Source organism: Alosa alosa, chromosome 4, assembly GCF_017589495.1.
Source record: "Alosa alosa isolate M-15738 ecotype Scorff River chromosome 4, AALO_Geno_1.1, whole genome shotgun sequence".
Lineage (NCBI taxonomy): Eukaryota > Metazoa > Chordata > Actinopteri > Clupeiformes > Clupeidae > Alosa > Alosa alosa.
Window position 1 is genome coordinate 12,073,987 of NC_063192.1, and position 18,998 is coordinate 12,092,984.

The 18,998-nt window shown below is 51.1% G+C and overlaps 1 protein-coding gene across 1 annotated transcript in view; it reads right to left on the minus strand.

Moving 5' to 3' along the window:
• Positions 1-4,664: 4,664 nt before the first annotated feature.
• The window catches only part of rerea (arginine-glutamic acid dipeptide (RE) repeats a), a 126,408-nt gene continuing 112,074 nt past the window's right edge, over positions 4,665-18,998 (minus strand). Inside the window, 16 exon segments of the mRNA XM_048241607.1 lie at positions 4,665-7,106; positions 7,520-7,703; positions 7,853-8,026; positions 8,465-8,649; positions 9,855-10,017; positions 10,020-10,049; positions 10,052-10,373; positions 10,681-10,903; positions 11,977-13,402; positions 13,405-13,540; positions 13,543-13,605; positions 13,910-14,023; positions 14,268-14,429; positions 14,669-14,868; positions 16,020-16,112; positions 16,703-16,865. Of these exon segments, the coding sequence (XP_048097564.1) occupies positions 7,073-7,106; positions 7,520-7,703; positions 7,853-8,026; positions 8,465-8,649; positions 9,855-10,017; positions 10,020-10,049; positions 10,052-10,373; positions 10,681-10,903; positions 11,977-13,402; positions 13,405-13,540; positions 13,543-13,605; positions 13,910-14,023; positions 14,268-14,429; positions 14,669-14,868; positions 16,020-16,112; positions 16,703-16,865 (3,672 nt within the window). The 3' untranslated portion in view covers positions 4,665-7,072.

Consider the following 18,998-nt stretch of genomic DNA (forward strand, 5'->3'; position numbering starts at 1 on the left):
AGCATTTCCAAGAAAAAATGGGGGATGAGTGCACTTTCATGCAATAAAAATGTATGGAAAAACACATCAGTGTTTCGAATAATTTTCTGTTTGATTTGTGACAGTGTCTGGCAAGATGACTAGCCCTGGTGAAGGTAGCGATTTGAGACGAAGCACAAGATTCACACTGGAACTCAAACGTAGCACAGTGTGTGTGTGTGTGTGTGTGTGTGTGTCTGTGTAGCCTGGAGATGGAGTCACTCTGCTTGTGATGAGATTTTACCCAGGAGATGCTGCTGTTATTGCAGACAGCAGCACCATGGGCCATATTTCTATCTGAATGAAGGCCAGTCAGAGGAGGCGTGAAATGGTGATTTTTTTTTTTTTACTCTCTCCCGTGATCTTCGAGTGACAGACAATATCCAGAAACCGAAGAGTCAGACAGAAAGATAAAGAGAGAGAGAGAGAATGAGAAAATGAGAGCGGCCGGGTAAAGAATGTGCTGGCCACGCCAGACATGCAGCTCACTGGTCTAGTGGCAGACAGGGGAACAGAGGGCTGCTATGACAGGAATGCGCCAGTGGGATATCATTAGAGGCTGGAGGCAGCCCTCGTGTTCGCACACAGCAGGGATATGAAACAACAGCTGTCGAATAACAGCGACGTGTGACTGCTCTCTCTCCCTACAAACCCAGATCAACCTGCACGGCATGTATACGCTATCTCTGGGTTGGATTGTAGCAGAGCAAAGAAAGGGAGCTAAGAGAGAGAGAGGGAGGTGGGAGTAGAAAGAAGGAAAAGAGGAAAAGGACAAGGACTCACACAAAGGAGGAGAGGAGAGAATGAAGAAACAGAGGGATCCCCAAACGTGGGGATGAGAGGACTCATTATAGTGGTGAGAAACGGCAGAGGATGCTAGTGTTCTATCTCGCACAGTGGCCTTTAATAAGACCAAGGCAGGATCCCACTCCCACTGATACACTCCAACTAAGCACAGCCCCTTGACAGAAGCAGTTCATTTAAAAAAAAAAAAAAAAGATATCATGGAAAAAAACAAAATGTGTCTATAATCTGGATTGCTTTTGCAGACAGTATGGCGGGCCTCTTCCTCTTGTGTCTCGTGTTTTCCTCTTATCCGTGCAGAGGAACTCCTTCAGCGAGAGAGACCTGCAAGCCTGCTGCTGATGGCTGCCACTGCCGCTCATCTCATTACTGCCAAGGCACTTATCTCGAGTGTCTTCCACCTCTGATAAATACATAATTAATCAGCTCCCTGCTCAAAACATCAGGGCTAATTAACAAGCCTGGACGAGCAGTCAAAGGTAAGAGGGGACAAGTTTAATAGAAATGTTGCACTAATGGCTCTCTGAGATCATATTTATGTGAGGGAGGAGAGAGAGAGAGAGAGAGAGGATGAGCGGTCATTTGTCAGAATTGCAGTTATTGAGATGGACTGAAATGGATTTTTGCCCAAGTTTGAAGACGGATGTGAAAATAGCAGTCAAAGCATGCGCTTGAGGGTGGGGGCTGAAAATCAAGCAATCTCCATCCTACATCGTCTTTGCTCAACACTTGTAATTCTCAGCAGCTAAACATGCCACTGAAGATGTTTAGATTGATCTCTGATTCACTGAATAACCGGGAGCAGCACAGGCTGTGCAGTCTTTGATTCTCAGCGCATTTATGCGGTCACCCTTCACAGAGCATAGCCCCTCTCTGTAACGCAGGCCATTTTCCCGCGTCAGAGTTATTTATGAGCATGATGTGTCAGGCATATTGAGTTCGGGGCGGACAGGCAGTGTGTGTGTGTGTCTGCCGCAGAGAGGAGGTGATGTCTTTGACAAAACCTGCTGGTGAGTCAAACAGCCCGTGGGAGCTTCCCACTGACACAGGCCAACATCTCCATGGTGTGTCGCCGCTGCAGCTCCTGCCTGCCCTCACCCGTCTTTGCCTGGGAAACGTGTCTGGTTTTGGAGTCAGCGGTCTGACGACGGCAATGCTGTGGCTCCACTAAGGCTGCGGACCTCCCACGCTGCATTAACTAAAAATCTCCATCATGGATTTCTTGTGTATAGAGTTACAGTTCACTCAGGATAGCAGAGCCACAGGAGAGTTAAGAACAGGTCCCATGTGGTTCATTAGCATAATTGACACATCTTATGTTGCACCATCAACTTATAAAAATGACAGAATTCTTATTTGTACATATTTGAACACAGACATGCTTATGTTTTTATTCTCATGTCTATCATAGTACAAAAAGTACAAATAAAAAATATCCTGTCTACCTTTTTGTCACTTGTTGAAAATAATAGTAATCAGCACTGATCTGATATGCAGTCATCAAAACATCAGTGATGAGCTGCCATCATGCTGCCTGGCAAGCAAGCCCTCAGCCACAAATGAGATTCTGCCCGGAAGCAAATTGTCCTCACAATGGTGTCAGCGCCACCAATTTGTGTAAACATGCACAGCCTGGGTCCAGGGCAGAGCTCGGTCACAGACTCCCGTAGAAGGAACGGGCCATCCTCCCAAAGACAGGCAAGGAGAATGGCATGACATGTAGACTTTACGCTGACAGAGGAGATTTATCTCAGCCAGTCAGTGGCCCGTGATGGGAGGGGATGAGCTGGAAAGGGACACAATGTTCGGGAGCTTTGGTGTAGGCTCCTCTGACAAGGCCAACATCTCGTGCTCGGAAATTTGTTCAGGGTTTAAAATGTTTGCTGCGTAATGCTGGCTTCAGTGAAAAGAGCAGAAACAGGCACAGGGTCATTCAGAAGTGACAAGTGGTTTTTAAGAAACTTGCAGTCATAATTTTCATTCTGTAACATTCTACTTTTTTATTTCAAAAGGTCTGTAGAACTCTTTTTGAACCAGATGAAAAAAAAAAAAAACAATTAGTAATTCATACCAGTTCTTGTGAAATTCAGTCAAGCACTGTCTGAACAAGATAGATTTCCTAATCACATAATTATACAAAGCAGGCTCCGCTAGACAAACTTATTGTGAAAAATGGCCTCAAGCAAATTCAGTTCTTTCACACTGAGAGACACATTTCATTGATGATGAAATTTCAATGGCAGCCACAGACTTTACCATAATTTTGTTTTGTGACTGCCAACCTGTTTAAAAGAAACAAATTAAACATGTCAGTGTAATTTGTAAAGAAAAAGTGATGCCAAGGTGAATCTTCAGTCTCTATCTCTTTTCATATAGGCCTACTGAGAAATGAAGAGAATGAAACTATATATTTAGCATACATTCTGTGTTCAAATTTAGCAAAAATTGTTTTTTGTGTAATGAACATCCTCCATGTTGTCATTAACATTTTTTAATTTTAAGATACATTTTTTTTAATCTCATAAATGCTTGTTCACATATATAGTATAGTAGTTTGTGTTCTATGAAGGATTTTTGTGACATAAGTATCAACCTATCTTTCATTGCATGCATCAATCTATAGGTCAAAAAATATATGAATAATTAAACACATCAAAGTAGCCTACCTACCCTAAAAATGTTTCAAAATAATTCAAATAATTCATGTTTATCGTCATGATTTATTGACATCTCATAAAAGACTGAAAGATTTATTAAAAAATATACATTTGTTAGGCCTAGCCTAACACTTTCTGTGGGGAAGTCTGACGAGTGGGATATTTTTCAACCATTATCCAGTTAAAACGTGAGGCGCCAAGAGACACAAGTAGCAAACCTTAAAGAGAAACGAGTCTAACAACAACCATAGTGTCTATTTGTGGATAACAACAAGTGTACATTTTTGTTTGGGACCAAAACTACATCAACTGGTGCAGTTTTGATATAGACCCGAATACATTTAAACTGAATAACGTAGCCTTTGGGGACAACTTGGATATGTCAAAATAAAACGCTTACCGAATGCGGCACAAGCTGCAGTCAATGGATGCAAAGGGAGAAGAGTTCGGTAATCGACTTGAACAGACTTTCTCCTCACAAGATGGTGGTGACCTGAAGAAGAGTAATTCATTGACTGCAGTCTTTTAAAAATACCCTTTCTTTACACTTACAAAGGTAACAAACTGCTCGAGTTTCTCTCTCTTTGTTGCAGCTGTATGGTCGCGTCTGCAGTTTAAAGCTCCGAATGTTGTGACTCAGGGGCAGGTGGGAACTCATTGGCGCTCTGTTAATCATTCTCAGCCAGCGGAAAACTAGATATGAGGGCTTTGTGAGACAGAGAAAAATGCTGCCTACCAGTACTAGATAATTGGATAGTGAGGGCGCACACAGATAAACCACATAAACAGGGAGAGAATCTAGAGGTGAGAACTTTAGGCTTATGAAAAAAACATAACTTCTACAGTGTAAATCTCTGCACAGCTGCGGGGACCACAAGCCTAATCGTGACAAGATGTTCATAAGAGGAAGGTATTTAATTCTAGTAATTTGAATATAAACAACATTTTTTATACATGTTTAGTGTTGCCATTATGAACTGGCAGAATCATGACTACCATCTACACAGAAAACATGGTTTCTTTACTAGGCCCTACTCCAGTTCTGTGCAGTGCACAATGGTAACATAGAAGTGCATGAAGAATGCCAGTTACAGTAATGTTGCATGCCATCTGAAACACATTATCTATACAAATATTGCTGAATAGTAGTGTAATTGATGTATAAAATACTCAAAAGATGTGCACTGTGGTGTAACTTAGTTTTTATTTTAATTCCACAAATTTTTCAAAAAAATTACAAAATACTCAAATGGAGAGAACACAGGACTCACAATTTGTCTTAATTATTTCTACTTTTTGTTTACATTGTGTCATCCCATGGCGACTACTAATATGTACAATAAGCTTCAAGATACCAGTATATATATAAATCTTAGCAGTCAGAATTTACATTCTGCTATTGCCGCTTTTAAAACGAGAAGCTAAACCGTTGACAACACTTAACATCAAAGGTTTGAGACACAAAAGAGGAACAGAGGGGCAGGGAGACTTCTGGTAAAAATAAAGCAGAGAGAGAGAGAGAGAGAGAGAGAGAGAGAAATCAAATGCTCAGTACACCACACAGACAGAGACAGGTCAATGGCTAGAGTTTTTCATTTTCATAAAAAGCCCAGTGTGGATTTAGACCCACATCCAGGGGAAAAATAGGTCAAAAAAGCTGCACATTTCAAAATTAAACTCGGCTGGTGTCACTCTGAAAAGCATGCCTTCAAAATACTACCCGCTGCCGTCAACTGAGGCTGTGGAGCCCCATGTGAGTGTTCAGACCAGTTCAGAGATCTCAGAGGTTTGATTTTAAGTGCAAGATGCATATAGATATATCTGAGGATGATGTCAATGGTGGACAACAGAATGAAGTTGAGGTGACGTGGTAAAAATGACCGTGTAAAAATACTGCATGTAACAGTCAAACAGAGGTGAGCACACAACCCACCCCCACCTTTTTACCAACCCAGCCATGACTGTGAGGAGGTATGTAGGGCAGGCTAGTTGTGACAGTAGTTGTTGTAAAGGAATGCAGACAGGACCTGGACTGGGAGCATGTATTTCTCCTCTCTTGTAAACACATGCACTATTCTCACTTGCCATCTTCTCTCTCAAAACAGACACATACTCAGGTCCAAGCACTTAACCTTCAGGAACTTGCCTTGGTGGCATCACAGTGAGTATGGTACCTTGAGTTGTTACAGTGAAGCTGGAGGTTAAGTGAGGGAGGAGCCCTGGGTTTGTTTTTTTATGCAGGGGGAGGAGAGCATTGTGGGATATGTATGCAAGGACAGAGTACTTTACTGTTCAAATTAAGCACCACTCAAGTCTTAAAACTGAAGCGTTAAAAACCACTCCTCAAAGAACTGAAGTCGAGATTCCAGTAGGGCCACTGTAGCGCTACTGCATATTTGTGCAAGGTACTGATATTGTTTATTTTACAAGTTAAAAAGGAATTGCAATTATAATATGGAATGGATTTACATTTTTAAAATGATGTATCCACATTACTTTCTCTGATTTGCAACAGTGTCAATTAGATGTGAAAATGTCAAAGTGAGTGCTTAAAAATTTAGTGCAATTTTCAAGTTTTTTTTTTGAGAGTAATGGGAGTTTATGTGCTCATGTCTTGTGTTTGGGTTCTCTCCTTAATGTCCAAATTAAGACACAGGTCATCCCCCTCCTCTTCGTGTGTCTCAAATCTTCAAGTCAACACCAGGGGAAAGCTTGTGTTGATGATAATGAAGTGTTTTGTTTCCCTCCATGTTTGTTTCATTCTTGTTTTGCGGCTGGCTCTCAAAAAGCGATGACAGACTGAATGTGAAACATATTGGTGGATCCATGTGAGGTACTGCTGTACCAGCAAACTTTTTTATGGACCATACCTGTCTCTTATGACCATTAGGTAACTCAAACAGAGCCATCGCGCTCCCCTCTGAAACAAGGGATAATGCTTCAGAACTATTATACTGGAAGGGTCTAACAACTTGGTTAGGAATCCACACCTAATAATAATAATAATAATAATAATAATAATAATTATTATATGTATATATACTATTTACAGACTCAGAAAAAAAATGCCATGCTGCAGCTTTTTTTCTCTTAAAATTGTGAAAACGTTCTACAATGTATTAAAATAAACATTGAATTTAAGATAGCACTTTTTCAGATATAATGGCCCATCAGTTTTCCTTGTTTGTGTCTTTTTTTCCTCTCGTTCTCCATAAGCACAGTGACAAAAGTGTCTTGTTCTCTAGCACCTACAAAATAAACAGGTCAGGGAAGCTTCTCGGAGTTGGATGCCATGCAGGGAAGTCACAATCAGTCTTGAGGACGTTGTTACTACTTGAACGCTATATACCAAAGTCTCAGTTCCTTTTTTTTTCCAAACGGAAAAAAAAAAAACAACAAAAAAATAAACGTCCATAACAGCAAAGGAAACTGGTGTCTGTACTTTTCCTTTTTTTTTTCTTTCTTTGTCTTAAAATAGGATAAAAAAAAACGGTCCAAGGACACCGTAGAGTTCCTCTCCGTGACTGCGTTCGGTTACAACTTCCTGTGTCAACGTCCTGCCGACCTCGTCTCCTCGCATCTCCCTCAGTTGGTTACAGCTGCTTATCACTTTCTTTCTTCAACCGGCTGAAACAAAAGCAAGGCACAGCATATCAGACAAAAGATCTACACTTTTACTTTGAATATAAAAATATAAAAAAAAACTAAAGCAACAATACACATATGAAAAGTCAAATAAGATCAAACTCTAACTGACCTCAGAAATGTATGGCTACCTCTAGACTTGTCATCTTTTCCTTTACTAATGGGTGATTCTAAAATGGGTAGTTCCGGTCCTTGATTATGATTGGTTGCAGTGAAAGCCCCGCTAGGCAGTAGGTTCCAGTGATGTTAGAACAGCCTAATACAATGCACCTTAGTTGTTAAAAAAATCACTGGAACCTACAGCCTCCTGGGGCTTACTGCTTAATGTTCTCATCCTGACGTTCACCCTGGCAACCCCGATTCCGTGTTACCTAAATCCCCTCCCCTCTATTGACCTGTAGTAGTCCTCCTGGCCAGGCAGCGGGCCCCCATGCATGTGTGGATGTCCGTGCAGCCACTGCTGCTCCATGGCTAGCCTCTGGAGCTCTGCCGACTGTGCGTGCATGGCCTGAAGCTGGTGCGCTGCCGACATGTGTGGAGGCAGACCTCCTGGCAGGTCACGGGCAGGGTATGGTGTGCCTGGAGGGATACACAGGGCAGAGCCGTGTCGCACTAAAATCCAGAGTCGGGAACATAATAACACTCAAGCATTAACACCGCAGCTGGTTATTTGTGAAGTATTCACAGGCATGTGATGTGAGATGTGCGTTCGTCACGGTTTGCCTTACCAAACACAGGATGTCGCAGCATCTCGTGCTCGTGGGGAGGCTGTCCCAGCAGGGCATTGGGGATGGCTCCGGGTGGGTAGGGGAAGCGCGCCAGGTGAGGTCCGGCGGCGAGCGGGTCGACCAGCGGGTGGGCCCCCGAACCTGGGGGACACACAAGACATTCACCACCACCACCTTCGCCGCGTCAGCATCAATAAGTCAGAGTACAGGGGGATATTTCAAAACAGCACACATACTCACCACTCAACACAGCATGCATTTTTACACACACTGTGGGAAACGCCACATGCCAGTGTGGTAAACAAGCCGCAAAAGCCATCAAAGCAAAATCATTTAACAATTCTATCAACAGGAAGCGTAGCAAGCGTGCTAATAGCCTAGCTGCTTGAAACACTAATTTTCTACAATGGCCTGCCTGCATGTTGACACACACAGAGAGCATCAGCTTCACATCAACAACACTGATTGATCGATCAAAATGAAGGAATTTTGTCAAAGCTAAAGTGCAGCGTGTCTCACATAAAATTGCTTGAGCGAGCGATTTGGCGGTCTGGGCGATGGATGATACCATGCATTGCGGGCGGGGGCTGGCGGTCGGAGAGTTGCCCTCACCTTGGTGGAGCGGATCCTGCTGGTGCAGGTGAAGGTGCGAGTGGATGTGCGAATGCTGATGGTGGTGCGGCGTGACGTTGAACATCTGCAGCCGGGCAATGGGGTCGTTGGCGGCCACTGAGGCCATGCGCTCGGCCGCCAGCCGCCAGCCGCCAGCCGCCAGCCGCCAGCCGCCAGCCGCCAGCCGCCAGCCGCCAGCCGCCAGCCGCCAGCCGCCAGCCGCCAGCCGCCAGCCGCCAGCCGCCAGCCGCCAGCCGCCAGCCGCCAGCCGCCAGCCGCCAGCCGCCAGCCGCCAGCCGCCAGCCGCCAGCCGCCAGCCGCCAGCCGCCAGCCGCCAGCCGCCAGCCGCCAGCCGCCAGCCGCCAGCCGCCAGCCGCCAGCCGCCAGCCGCCAGCCGCCAGCCGCCAGCCGCCAGCCGCCAGCCGCCAGCCGCCAGCCGCCAGCCGCCAGCCGCCAGCCGCCAGCCGCCAGCCGCCAGCCGCCAGCCGCCAGCCGCCAGCCGCCAGCCGCCAGCCGCCAGCCGCCAGCCGCCAGCCGCCAGCCGCCAGCCGCCAGCCGCCAGCCGCCAGCCGCCAGCCGCCAGCCGCCAGCCGCCAGCCGCCAGCCGCCAGCCGCCAGCCGCCAGCCGCCAGCCGCCAGCCGCCAGCCGCCAGCCGCCAGCCGCCAGCCGCCAGCCGCCAGCCGCCAGCCGCCAGCCGCCAGCCGCCAGCCGCCAGCCGCCAGCCGCCAGCCGCCAGCCGCCAGCCGCCAGCCGCCAGCCGCCAGCCGCCAGCCGCCAGCCGCCAGCCGCCAGCCGCCAGCCGCCAGCCGCCAGCCGCCAGCCGCCAGCCGCCAGCCGCCAGCCGCCAGCCGCCAGCCGCCAGCCGCCAGCCGCCAGCCGCCAGCCGCCAGCCGCCAGCCGCCAGCCGCCAGCCGCCAGCCGCCAGCCGCCAGCCGCCAGCCGCCAGCCGCCAGCCGCCAGCCGCCAGCCGCCAGCCGCCAGCCGCCAGCCGCCAGCCGCCAGCCGCCAGCCGCCAGCCGCCAGCCGCCAGCCGCCAGCCGCCAGCCGCCAGCCGCCAGCCGCCAGCCGCCAGCCGCCAGCCGCCAGCCGCCAGCCGCCAGCCGCCAGCCGCCAGCCGCCAGCCGCCAGCCGCCAGCCGCCAGCCGCCAGCCGCCAGCCGCCAGCCGCCAGCCGCCAGCCGCCAGCCGCCAGCCGCCAGCCGCCAGCCGCCAGCCGCCAGCCGCCAGCCGCCAGCCGCCAGCCGCCAGCCGCCAGCCGCCAGCCGCCAGCCGCCAGCCGCCAGCCGCCAGCCGCCAGCCGCCAGCCGCCAGCCGCCAGCCGCCAGCCGCCAGCCGCCAGCCGCCAGCCGCCAGCCGCCAGCCGCCAGCCGCCAGCCGCCAGCCGCCAGCCGCCAGCCGCTCAGCCGCCAGCCGCCCGGTGGAAGGAGGCGGCGGGTGCGGTCCGGCCATGTGCGGCAGCGAGATGGCGGCGCCGTGGCGCGCAAAGTGCTCCATGGGGTTGGCCGATGGTGCAGGCCTCTTCCAAAGCTCAAGGTGCTTGACCTCGAAGTTAGCTTCATGCGCTACAGCATCTCCCGCTGGCGATCTGGCTGCGCATCTCCCGCTCCCTCAGCTCGCGCTCGCGCAGCCCCGGGTCGGCGTTGTACAGGCCCGGCATGTGGTAGGCCAGCAGCGGGTCGCTGGGGTTGAGCGACATGAAGAACGGGTGGTTGCGGTTGGTGGGCGACATGACGTGCGGCGGCGTGCACATAAGCTCCAGCGTCTGCCCGAGCGCGGTGATGTCGGGCCCGATGTAGGGCGGCACGGCCGCGATGGTGGTCGGCGGGCCGTCGAAGGACGGGCGCATGTGGGCGGGACCAGGCATCGGCGGCTCGCTCATCCGGCCTTCGTGAGAGGAGCTGGAGGCTTTCTGTGAGGGAGAGAAGAGAACAGAGCGAGACCGATAAGCCATGAGCTTCGCACAACAGACTCCAGTGCTGAGACCAGGCTCCTCGTTCTGCAGGATCATCTTTTGGCCCTAATCTAACAGATCTAATCTCACTAATCAGATCCTCCTCAGCTACTCGATTATCTGAATTAGGTGCTCTCCAGTCCGGCTGGCAGGAACAAAAGACATGCATACCAAGATCCCCCGCTCACGCACTTTCACTTTGGACTTAAGTGTCCCTTTTCCCTCCTTACACTCCCCAGCAGAGCGAAATGAAAAGAGCGAGGACTCACCGCAGCTCTCGGCCTCCTTCTTCGGCCAAGGCTCGGGCTTTCCTTCTCCTCCCGCCTCCCGGCTTTTCTCCTCTCTTCACAGCCTTCTGCTCGGCCTCCCTCTTGGCCTTCTCCAGGGCCTCCTCGCGTTTCTTCGCCAGCTTGGACGAGGCCAGCGGAGTGAAGTAGAAGTCGGTCCTGGCGCAGGTGTTGTAGCCCCGATCCAAATGTTTGTAGAACCTGCAAAAACAGAGCCACACTCAGTTAAGCCATTCCTCGCGCACACACGCACACAGCTGTTCAATAAAATCCCGACATATATACAGGGGAGGGTTGGGGTATTAACTACTAAAGGTTGGGCAACCTAACTAAAATGCTTATATAGTTTTAGGTTAACGTGAAAGCAATCATTAAATTGTGAAATCTGACATTGCCTGAAAGCACCCAGGAGGCCAAAGCAGAATTTGTAAAAAGCCAACATGGCCCCGGGATAGGAAAACAACACCGCTGCCTCGGAAATAGATACCTTCAATTTGTGTGTGGAAGAAGAAACCATTACCTGATGAATAAAATAAATAACCTTTGACACGTTTGCTTATTATACCTGAAGCGCGGGCACTCAATGTTAGTGCTGCTGCATGTGTGGGAATGAGGGGCCGTAATGAGATCTGAGGGGTGCGTGCTTGAGCTCATTGCTATGCATTGGCAGCACTGGCACGATTTATAAAGTTAATTCTGAGAGACAACGGCCACGGCACACCTAACAAGACACAGGGGCCGTGATGGAGTCATTTGGTGGTGCAGGCGCGGCCATTAATCTCTCCCGCATCCGCGCCTGCTGAGTGTACACCGTGGCGGGGCTTTGAGATAAGGCTAATCCCCCACTCTCCTACCATGACCACCTGCACAGCTAGAGACAGATGCTGAACACATTAAAGGAGAAAATAATTTGTGCTTAGCATGAAGCTGCTTAGATGCCTTTCTTGGAGGGGTTGATTGCTATGTGTGAACTGATAGGGTTGCAAGACGGAAAGCCTTGATTGTGTAGCAAGGGGACATCAAAGAGCTCCAGTTTTGCTTCATTTTGCTCTTGAACTACACAGACCTAGTAGCAACTAGGGCCATTAACCACATATTTGTATGCAAATTTCTCAATATTTTACTGAGATTTTAATATTTACCTTTTCTAAGCTATTTCTCAACAAATCTTTAAATATGTTCATGTATGTGCCTTTCCTTCTAGACAGACTGTGTGGGATATTGCAGCCCATATAGTTAGAATATATCGTGTGCTCTGTGTGTGTGGGTCTCACCTTGCGGACTGGCTGGCGTGGCTGGGAGTGTTGACGATGGTGGGTTCAGGCGAGGGGCTCCTCTGAGGAGGCGGCGGGCTCTCGGGCTCCTCGGCCTCATCCAGCGGCTCCTCCTTGATCTGAATGGCGGGCATCGCCACAGAGGAGGGCCCCGGCAAGCTGGCGCTGACCGAGGCAGGCAACGGCATGGACGAGGCCACAGGCGGCAGACCGGGCATAGAGGCAGCGGAGGAGGGCGGCGGCACCACCGAAGAAGGGGGCAGCACGGCCGAGCCCCCGGGGATGAAGGGGTGGGGCGGGAAGGGCGGCTGGGAGGGCAGCCCGTGCGAGGCGGCGGCGGCGGCAGCAGCAGCAGCGGCAGCGGCAGCAGCGGCTGCTGCGGACGGAGGGAGAGGGGGAGGTTGCGGAGGCCCGTGCCCAGTCGAGGCGGGCAGGCTCTGGGACTGCGTGAGCACGGGGGGCTGGGCGGGCGGCGGCTGCAGCTGCTGGCTCTGGGGCATGAGCTGCAGCGGGGGCGGGTGCGCCGAGGGCGGGTGGTGGGTGGACAGCGAGCTGAGGGGCTTGAGCGCCGGCGGCGGCGGCAGGTTTGAGGGCATCTGGGGGAAGGGTGGCGGCGCGGCCAGGTGCGGCGCGTGCTTGTGCGAGGAAGGTGCGCTGGGCATCTGCGGGATGGGCGTGGTGGGGGGCGGCTTGATGTGGGGCATGGAGATGGACGCCGGGGGCCATGGCTGCTTTCATGGCGCTGGGGGCTCCCGGCGGCAGCTGGGGCGTCGGGGCATGTGGGAAGGCGGCTGCTGATCCCGATCCCGGTCTCTCTCCCTCTCCCGTTCTCGGTCCCTCTCTCGTTCCCGTTCCCGTTCCCTCTCTCGCTGGGACAATGCGGAGGGTTGAGGCTGTCCTGGGTGGGAGCCTGAGGGGGGCACCTGAGCTTGCGAGTGCGGGAAGGGCTGGGGGGGCATGCCGTGTGCTGGGTGCCCGTGCGGGGGCAGGTGAGGCGGCCCGCCCTGCAGGGGGTGGGCCATGGGGGGCAGCGGGCCGTGGTGAGGTGGCGGCGGAGGGGGCAAGGGTGGCGCCAGCGCCTGAGAGGCAGTCTGAGAGGACGCTCTGAGGAGCTCTGGGGCAGCGGGGCGAGTGAGGCTGCAGGGGCAGCCGCCATGGTGGAGTGTGAGACACCGCCCGCCGACTGGATGAGCCAGAGTGGGGTCTGGCCAGGGGCATGGGGGCTGAGGGGGCATGGGCACCGGAGGCCCGGCAGGGGACACCTGCGGAGGTAAGGCTGGGGGCGCGACTGACGTCGGGGGGTTTGGAGTGACCGTCGCGGATGAAGACGAAGAAGAGGACGATGACAAGGCGGAGGCGGATGATTGGGGGTTGGGGGCGGCGGAGGGCATGGCGCCCGGCTGGCACCTCGGGATGACGGGCGGTGCTGCAGGTGCTGCTGGGGTCGACGAGTCCAGCCGCCTCGTCGCCGGCTGGGGATGCCAGGGCGAGAGCCGCGGCTGTCCTCTGGTCGCATGTCCTTGGGGTCACTAAGCGCCCCCTCGCTGCTCACACTGCGCCCTGCCTGGAGCTCTCAGCTTCTCACCTCTCTCCCTCAACTCCGGGCGGCGCAGTCCGTCGACTTAGCTCCTGGAGGAGAGGCAGAGGACACTAAGGTCAGGAACTCCTCATCCACACCAAGCAAAACCACAAAACCAAACATTACACCCACAGACATGCATGTTGTAACAGGCACGTCTGTGTAATTTAGATTTAAATCAGGGACACAGATTGCTCTTTCATTGTGTAATTCATCATTTCTGTAAATGACACAAATGACGAAATACTAAACAACTGCAGATGGAGCTTCCTCCATGAAAACATGAATAAGAGTGTGTGAGAAGAGAGTGCATTTCAGGTGAGCTGTGAACGTATTCTGAGCGTTTAGGCTCACCTGAGTCTTCGACTTCTTGGCGCTCGCCCTCTCCGACTCCTCCGTGTCCGAGGTGCCCTTCTCCCGCTGACGTTTGGCACTCTTCATGGGCGATGGAGCTTCCTCCTTGATTTTCTGCTTAGAGGGAGAAGAACATTTGTCTCTAGCTTGCAGGCAGTGCAATAAATGTGCAACTAAGCATGTCTGAGGAGATTAAGTACAACAGTGGTGTGAAACAATCTGAAAACTTTCCAATGATTTTCTGAGAACTGACTTCCAGCTAATTGATGATTAGCATTTTCACTGACTGTGTCCGTGGAAGTGTGAGAAAGTCAGTCACTGAATTTCGGAATCTGTGTGCGTGTGTGTGTGTGTGTACCTTGGTGGGTTTCTTCATGGAGTCGGTCTTGCTGTCTGTGCTGGACGTGCTCGCTGCGCTGGGTGAGGTGCGTCCGCTGGAGCGCAGGTCCTCGGTGGTGGGGGAGGCTCTGCCATCGGGGCTGGCTGTCTGCTTCTTACGGCCACTTCGTAGCGTCGACATCTGGGAGAATCAGGAGGAAGCGGAGCCGGTCATCCTCCACCCCCACTGCCTTACACAGCACTACTTGACTATGTTTTGCCCTTAAAGGCTGGACAGCTTCTCTACCACTACAGCATTTCATTCACAAACCACTACATCCCACAGAAAGTTAATAATATATATTGACATGAGCTGTGAGGTCAGTCTAGTTGATGTTTTGTATGCAGTGTTGGTATATGTGTGGGCGGGTGGCTACTTACCGAGCCTCGGTTGCGTCGGGTCCTCATGCTATGCTTGCCGCTGAGCCCATCCTCTTCCTCTTTGACGGGTTTGAACATGAACGGAGGCGGGTCCACGGGCTTTTCGATGGGTGGTAGCTCGCCGTACTTCTTGAAGTGGATCCGGCAGTCGGTGCACAGTAAGATGTTCTCCCGGCCTCCGTGGTGCCAGTCTTTAGAAGCTGAGGGTGAGAGGATACAGGTCAATGGTTAGCACTCCGGTGCATCGCCACTGTAACCGTCAACCCAGTCACTGCTAGCACAACCACAACAGGCACCACTGACAGTCATTTTGAGCATGGAGATGTTCTCCCTCTAGCCACAGTAGTCTGACACGAAAGGTAAGAGTGCGTCAGTGCTAAATAATGCAGCGGTTGGTGAAGTGGCAGCAGAAAGGGATGTGACAACGCAAGAGCGCACACACACATACACACACTCATGGCATACCAGATGGGAGGATGGCACAGGGTGCCAAGACACACCACCACCTATCAGGAGAGTTTAATGAGGCAAAGAGTGGGGCGCACTAATGTCAGGTTGGGGGCTTCATCCAACGAATCGAATGATCATCGGCAATCTCTGTGACATCCATCTGTCATGAGGATGACTGGGTGTGGGGCTTGTCCCCCTGCGAGCGGCGCTACATTACACTCCCGCTGGGTCGGATTATTACAGACTCCGAGGCCCTGGGACGAGGGTGTCCACAGGGCACCTGATAGGATGATGGCCAACCGAGTTGGTGTGCTTGACAAGTACCTCTGACAGATGTCATGGGTGAACTTTAGAAGTCATATGAACAACATTCAGAAATCAACAAGTGCAGGTTTATTTGCTTCAACCTGTTGATTGTGACAGTGTTTTCCAAAATGTATTTTGAAATATGCTATTTGAAATGAGAAACTAATTGTGTGTCTTTTCAAAAATACCACAGTACTAGGATGAGGCACATGGCAATGTTGTGGGCTGGCTGACTACAGTTTCAAACATTTGGAGCAAATGTGTAACAGGAGTGATAACTCAATAAATAATGCCTTGGTAACAGGGTGTGGTTGTGAATGGTGATTCGGGTGCTAAAAAATGTACGATGGCAAGCAAGCCAAGTCTGCGGAATGATTCAAACTGCTGCAGAAGCACAGTAGAAAGCATACATCATTAGTCTAACACAGGTTTAACAAGAAACAGCTCCAATGTGTTATTTATTATGGAAGTGATACATTAGAGAATGAGACGGGGGCAATAGAGAGCTGAATTCTGTCAACTCCGAGTAGGTCTGGGGTGTATAATGTGACGAGCAGGTGCTGTGGAGGAGAGGATGTTATGTGATGTGACTCACTGGTGGAGAAACAGTGGCGGCAGGCGTAGCCCTTCAGCTCCTGTTCGCTGTCCTCGCTGTCAAAGTCATCCTCACTGGCTGAGCTCAGGTCCACTGTGGGAAGGACAACACAGATGAGCATTAGCATTAGCACACGCCAACACAACACGGATTAACTCAGGCATCAACATCTGCCCGTCACTGCTCGCTCTGTCCTAAACACCCAAACCACACACACACACAAATTCGTAGTGCGTCAACGGTTATCTAAAAAGCGCAATCAAAAAAGCAGCGATTTCACAGAAAAGAGAAACATTAATGTGGTGGGCAGGGATTGTGAAACCACAATGGCAGTGCCTGCCATCTACTTTCACTTTCACAGGTTATGCCAAAGAGGCTGCTTTGCACTTGTCATTTCTGGTGTAAAATGTCACCTGCTGTGGCTTTAACTGTGCACATGCTGCCTATTGTGTTTTTTTTTTTTTTAACCTATTTTTTTTTTTTGAGGCCTTCTTGTAACTGTAGTGTACTCCAAGTCGGGAGTAGAATGTTCACACACCAGCTGCAGCACCACAAAATCTGGATCACACATTTGTGCGCCGCATAAAAAATGTAAATGATTTTCTCACAGCATTCTCTTTTTTCTTTTCTGAGGAACGGGGAGGCTTTTTTTGGACAGCATGCAGACGGCTGATAGCACTTACGAAACTCGCTGGAGGGGGGGCGTGAGGGAGTGTTGACGGGCGTGGAGGCGGTCCGGGTCTTGATGCGGCGGAAGACGGGCTGTCTTCGGTGGCGGCGGTGGGCTCGTGAGCTGGCCGCCTCGGGCGTCTTCTTCCAGTAGTAGTAGAACGTGATCAGTTCGCCCTGTTCAGACAGACGCAGACGCATGTGAATACACAGGGTGTCCTGTAACGGGTACACTCAATCTCGGACAGACGTTTTACTGGAGGCTAAAATTCTTGGAGCATGAGAATAGAGCTACAGAATTGGAAACAGAACCTGGACACAGTACTCGCTTCGGACCCACATCACAGCCGGGTGGAATGAGGGAAAAAAATATATGCTTTAACAAACAAACTGACAGGCGCTATGTTTGTTTGGACTCAGACAAACAGACTCCGCGTACCCCAAACCAGCAACAAATCAAATGAAAACTCCCAGCAGACCACACACTGCACATGAGCACAGTAATTTCAGCTGCGTTAAAGCCCCAGTCCACTCCTCCGCTTGAAGCGTGAGATAATGGGTTTGCGTGAGGAGGTCGTGTGTGTGTGTGTGTGTGTGTGTGTGTGTGTGTGGGGAGGTGGGCTGGAGTGGACACAGCCACTGCGCCTGACTCCATGCCAGGTTTTCCCTGCAGACCGGCTTGTTGTGCTGCAGCCGTGTCTGTCAGCGGATTAGGCGGAGCAGCCCGCTGAATGCTGGGGTATTAGGATCAGTGCAGCAGAGGCTGCCTGGGTGGCAGCCGCCTGAATGGGAACAAAGGAACATGTCGGGGAGAGCTTTGGCGCTACAAATAGGGAGTGAAATGGCTCCAGGCCCCCTTTTGCTGGAGGAGTCAATTGAACTTTAATCAAACATTCAGGGAGGGAAGAAAGGGAGGGAGGGCTGGAGAGGGGGGTGCTTGCCAGCGAGCGGGGTGGATAAATCCAGAGTGCAAGGGAGAGAAAAAGAGGAAAAAAAGGGAGGGGGGGGCAGCCAGGAAATCAATATGCTGCTGAAACATTCACATATGCAATCAGGGATCACAGAGCGCTTGACTAAGGCGGCCTGTGCAAATTAACTGCCACGTTTTCTGGACACACGCGGCAAAATAACACATACGGCCCTGACACCGCCAACAAGAGTGCACAGGGAGAGACAGGCGGGCAGGCACAGGAATTATATTCCATCCTGTCACTGCTCAAGGTCCCCCCCTTAGCCCAGTCTTCCTAAGCATACATCATTCCACTTAATAACCATTTCGGCAACATTCATTTAACACTTCCACCCCCCCCATTCCACCTCGACCAGCGGTATTCATTTCAGGCTATTGAGTGTGTGGCCAGTCAATCGCGGGTGCTTTTAGCATTCTTTAATGTTTCAGGTTTTATAGAGCTGCTTGATGGGGAGGACGGTCATAAGGCCTGACAGGGTCTGTTAAACTCATGCTGAATGGGGCTGGGCTGTCTTTAATGCGTATTGATTGCTTTTCCTCTTTGCTTCGGCAGCTCGACTTGACATAAATTGGTCATTAAAGCGCTGCTCAGCCCTGCACGTTAACGGCTCAGCAGAAAAACACTTTTATTAACACTCGCACAGGTTTTTCCCCCCCCTGCCATTTGTCTGGCACGAGAGATAGAGAGATGGGACCAACCTGACAGACCAAACATCCCATTGATTTTTTTCAGTGTGCAAACACATTTCTAGACATTTCAATATCATTGTCCCCTAAAGTTAATGAAGCAACATGCTAACTCAATGAAACCTGAAATATTATAATCAAACCATGGATTTGTTTTGCTGAATGTAAATGAGACATCTTTTTACTAGTGAAACCCACCAGTAAAAACCCTGGGCTTGAAAGTGGCCCATTTTGGTGTCCAGCTGCGGAGAGCAAGCAAGGGATGGTAGGCAAGGCGGAGGGAGCGGCTCTTATCAGGGCGGACCGCGGACGAAGTGGAGCCCTGGAGCGCGGCCCCTGCTGTGTTTGCTCCGGGTAAACACGACACCAGCCCTGTCCGCCTGCCCACGCCTTTTCTTTCTTAAAGGCTTTTCACCCCCCTTCTCTTTACTAGCGCCTCATAGTAGAGAGGTACAGGATAATTCCTTGTCGGAGGAGAGTGGACCAATTGTCTGGCACAGAAAGCCCAACATTCAGGGCTTTGTGCTATTACAATTAAATCCGCTTCTGCACTCACCACCCCTCCTCCCTGGATGACGAAAATCTGAACATCCCCTAAACGGCTATCAGGAGTCTATTTTGCACGCTGTGCCACAATACATAGAGACATGCTA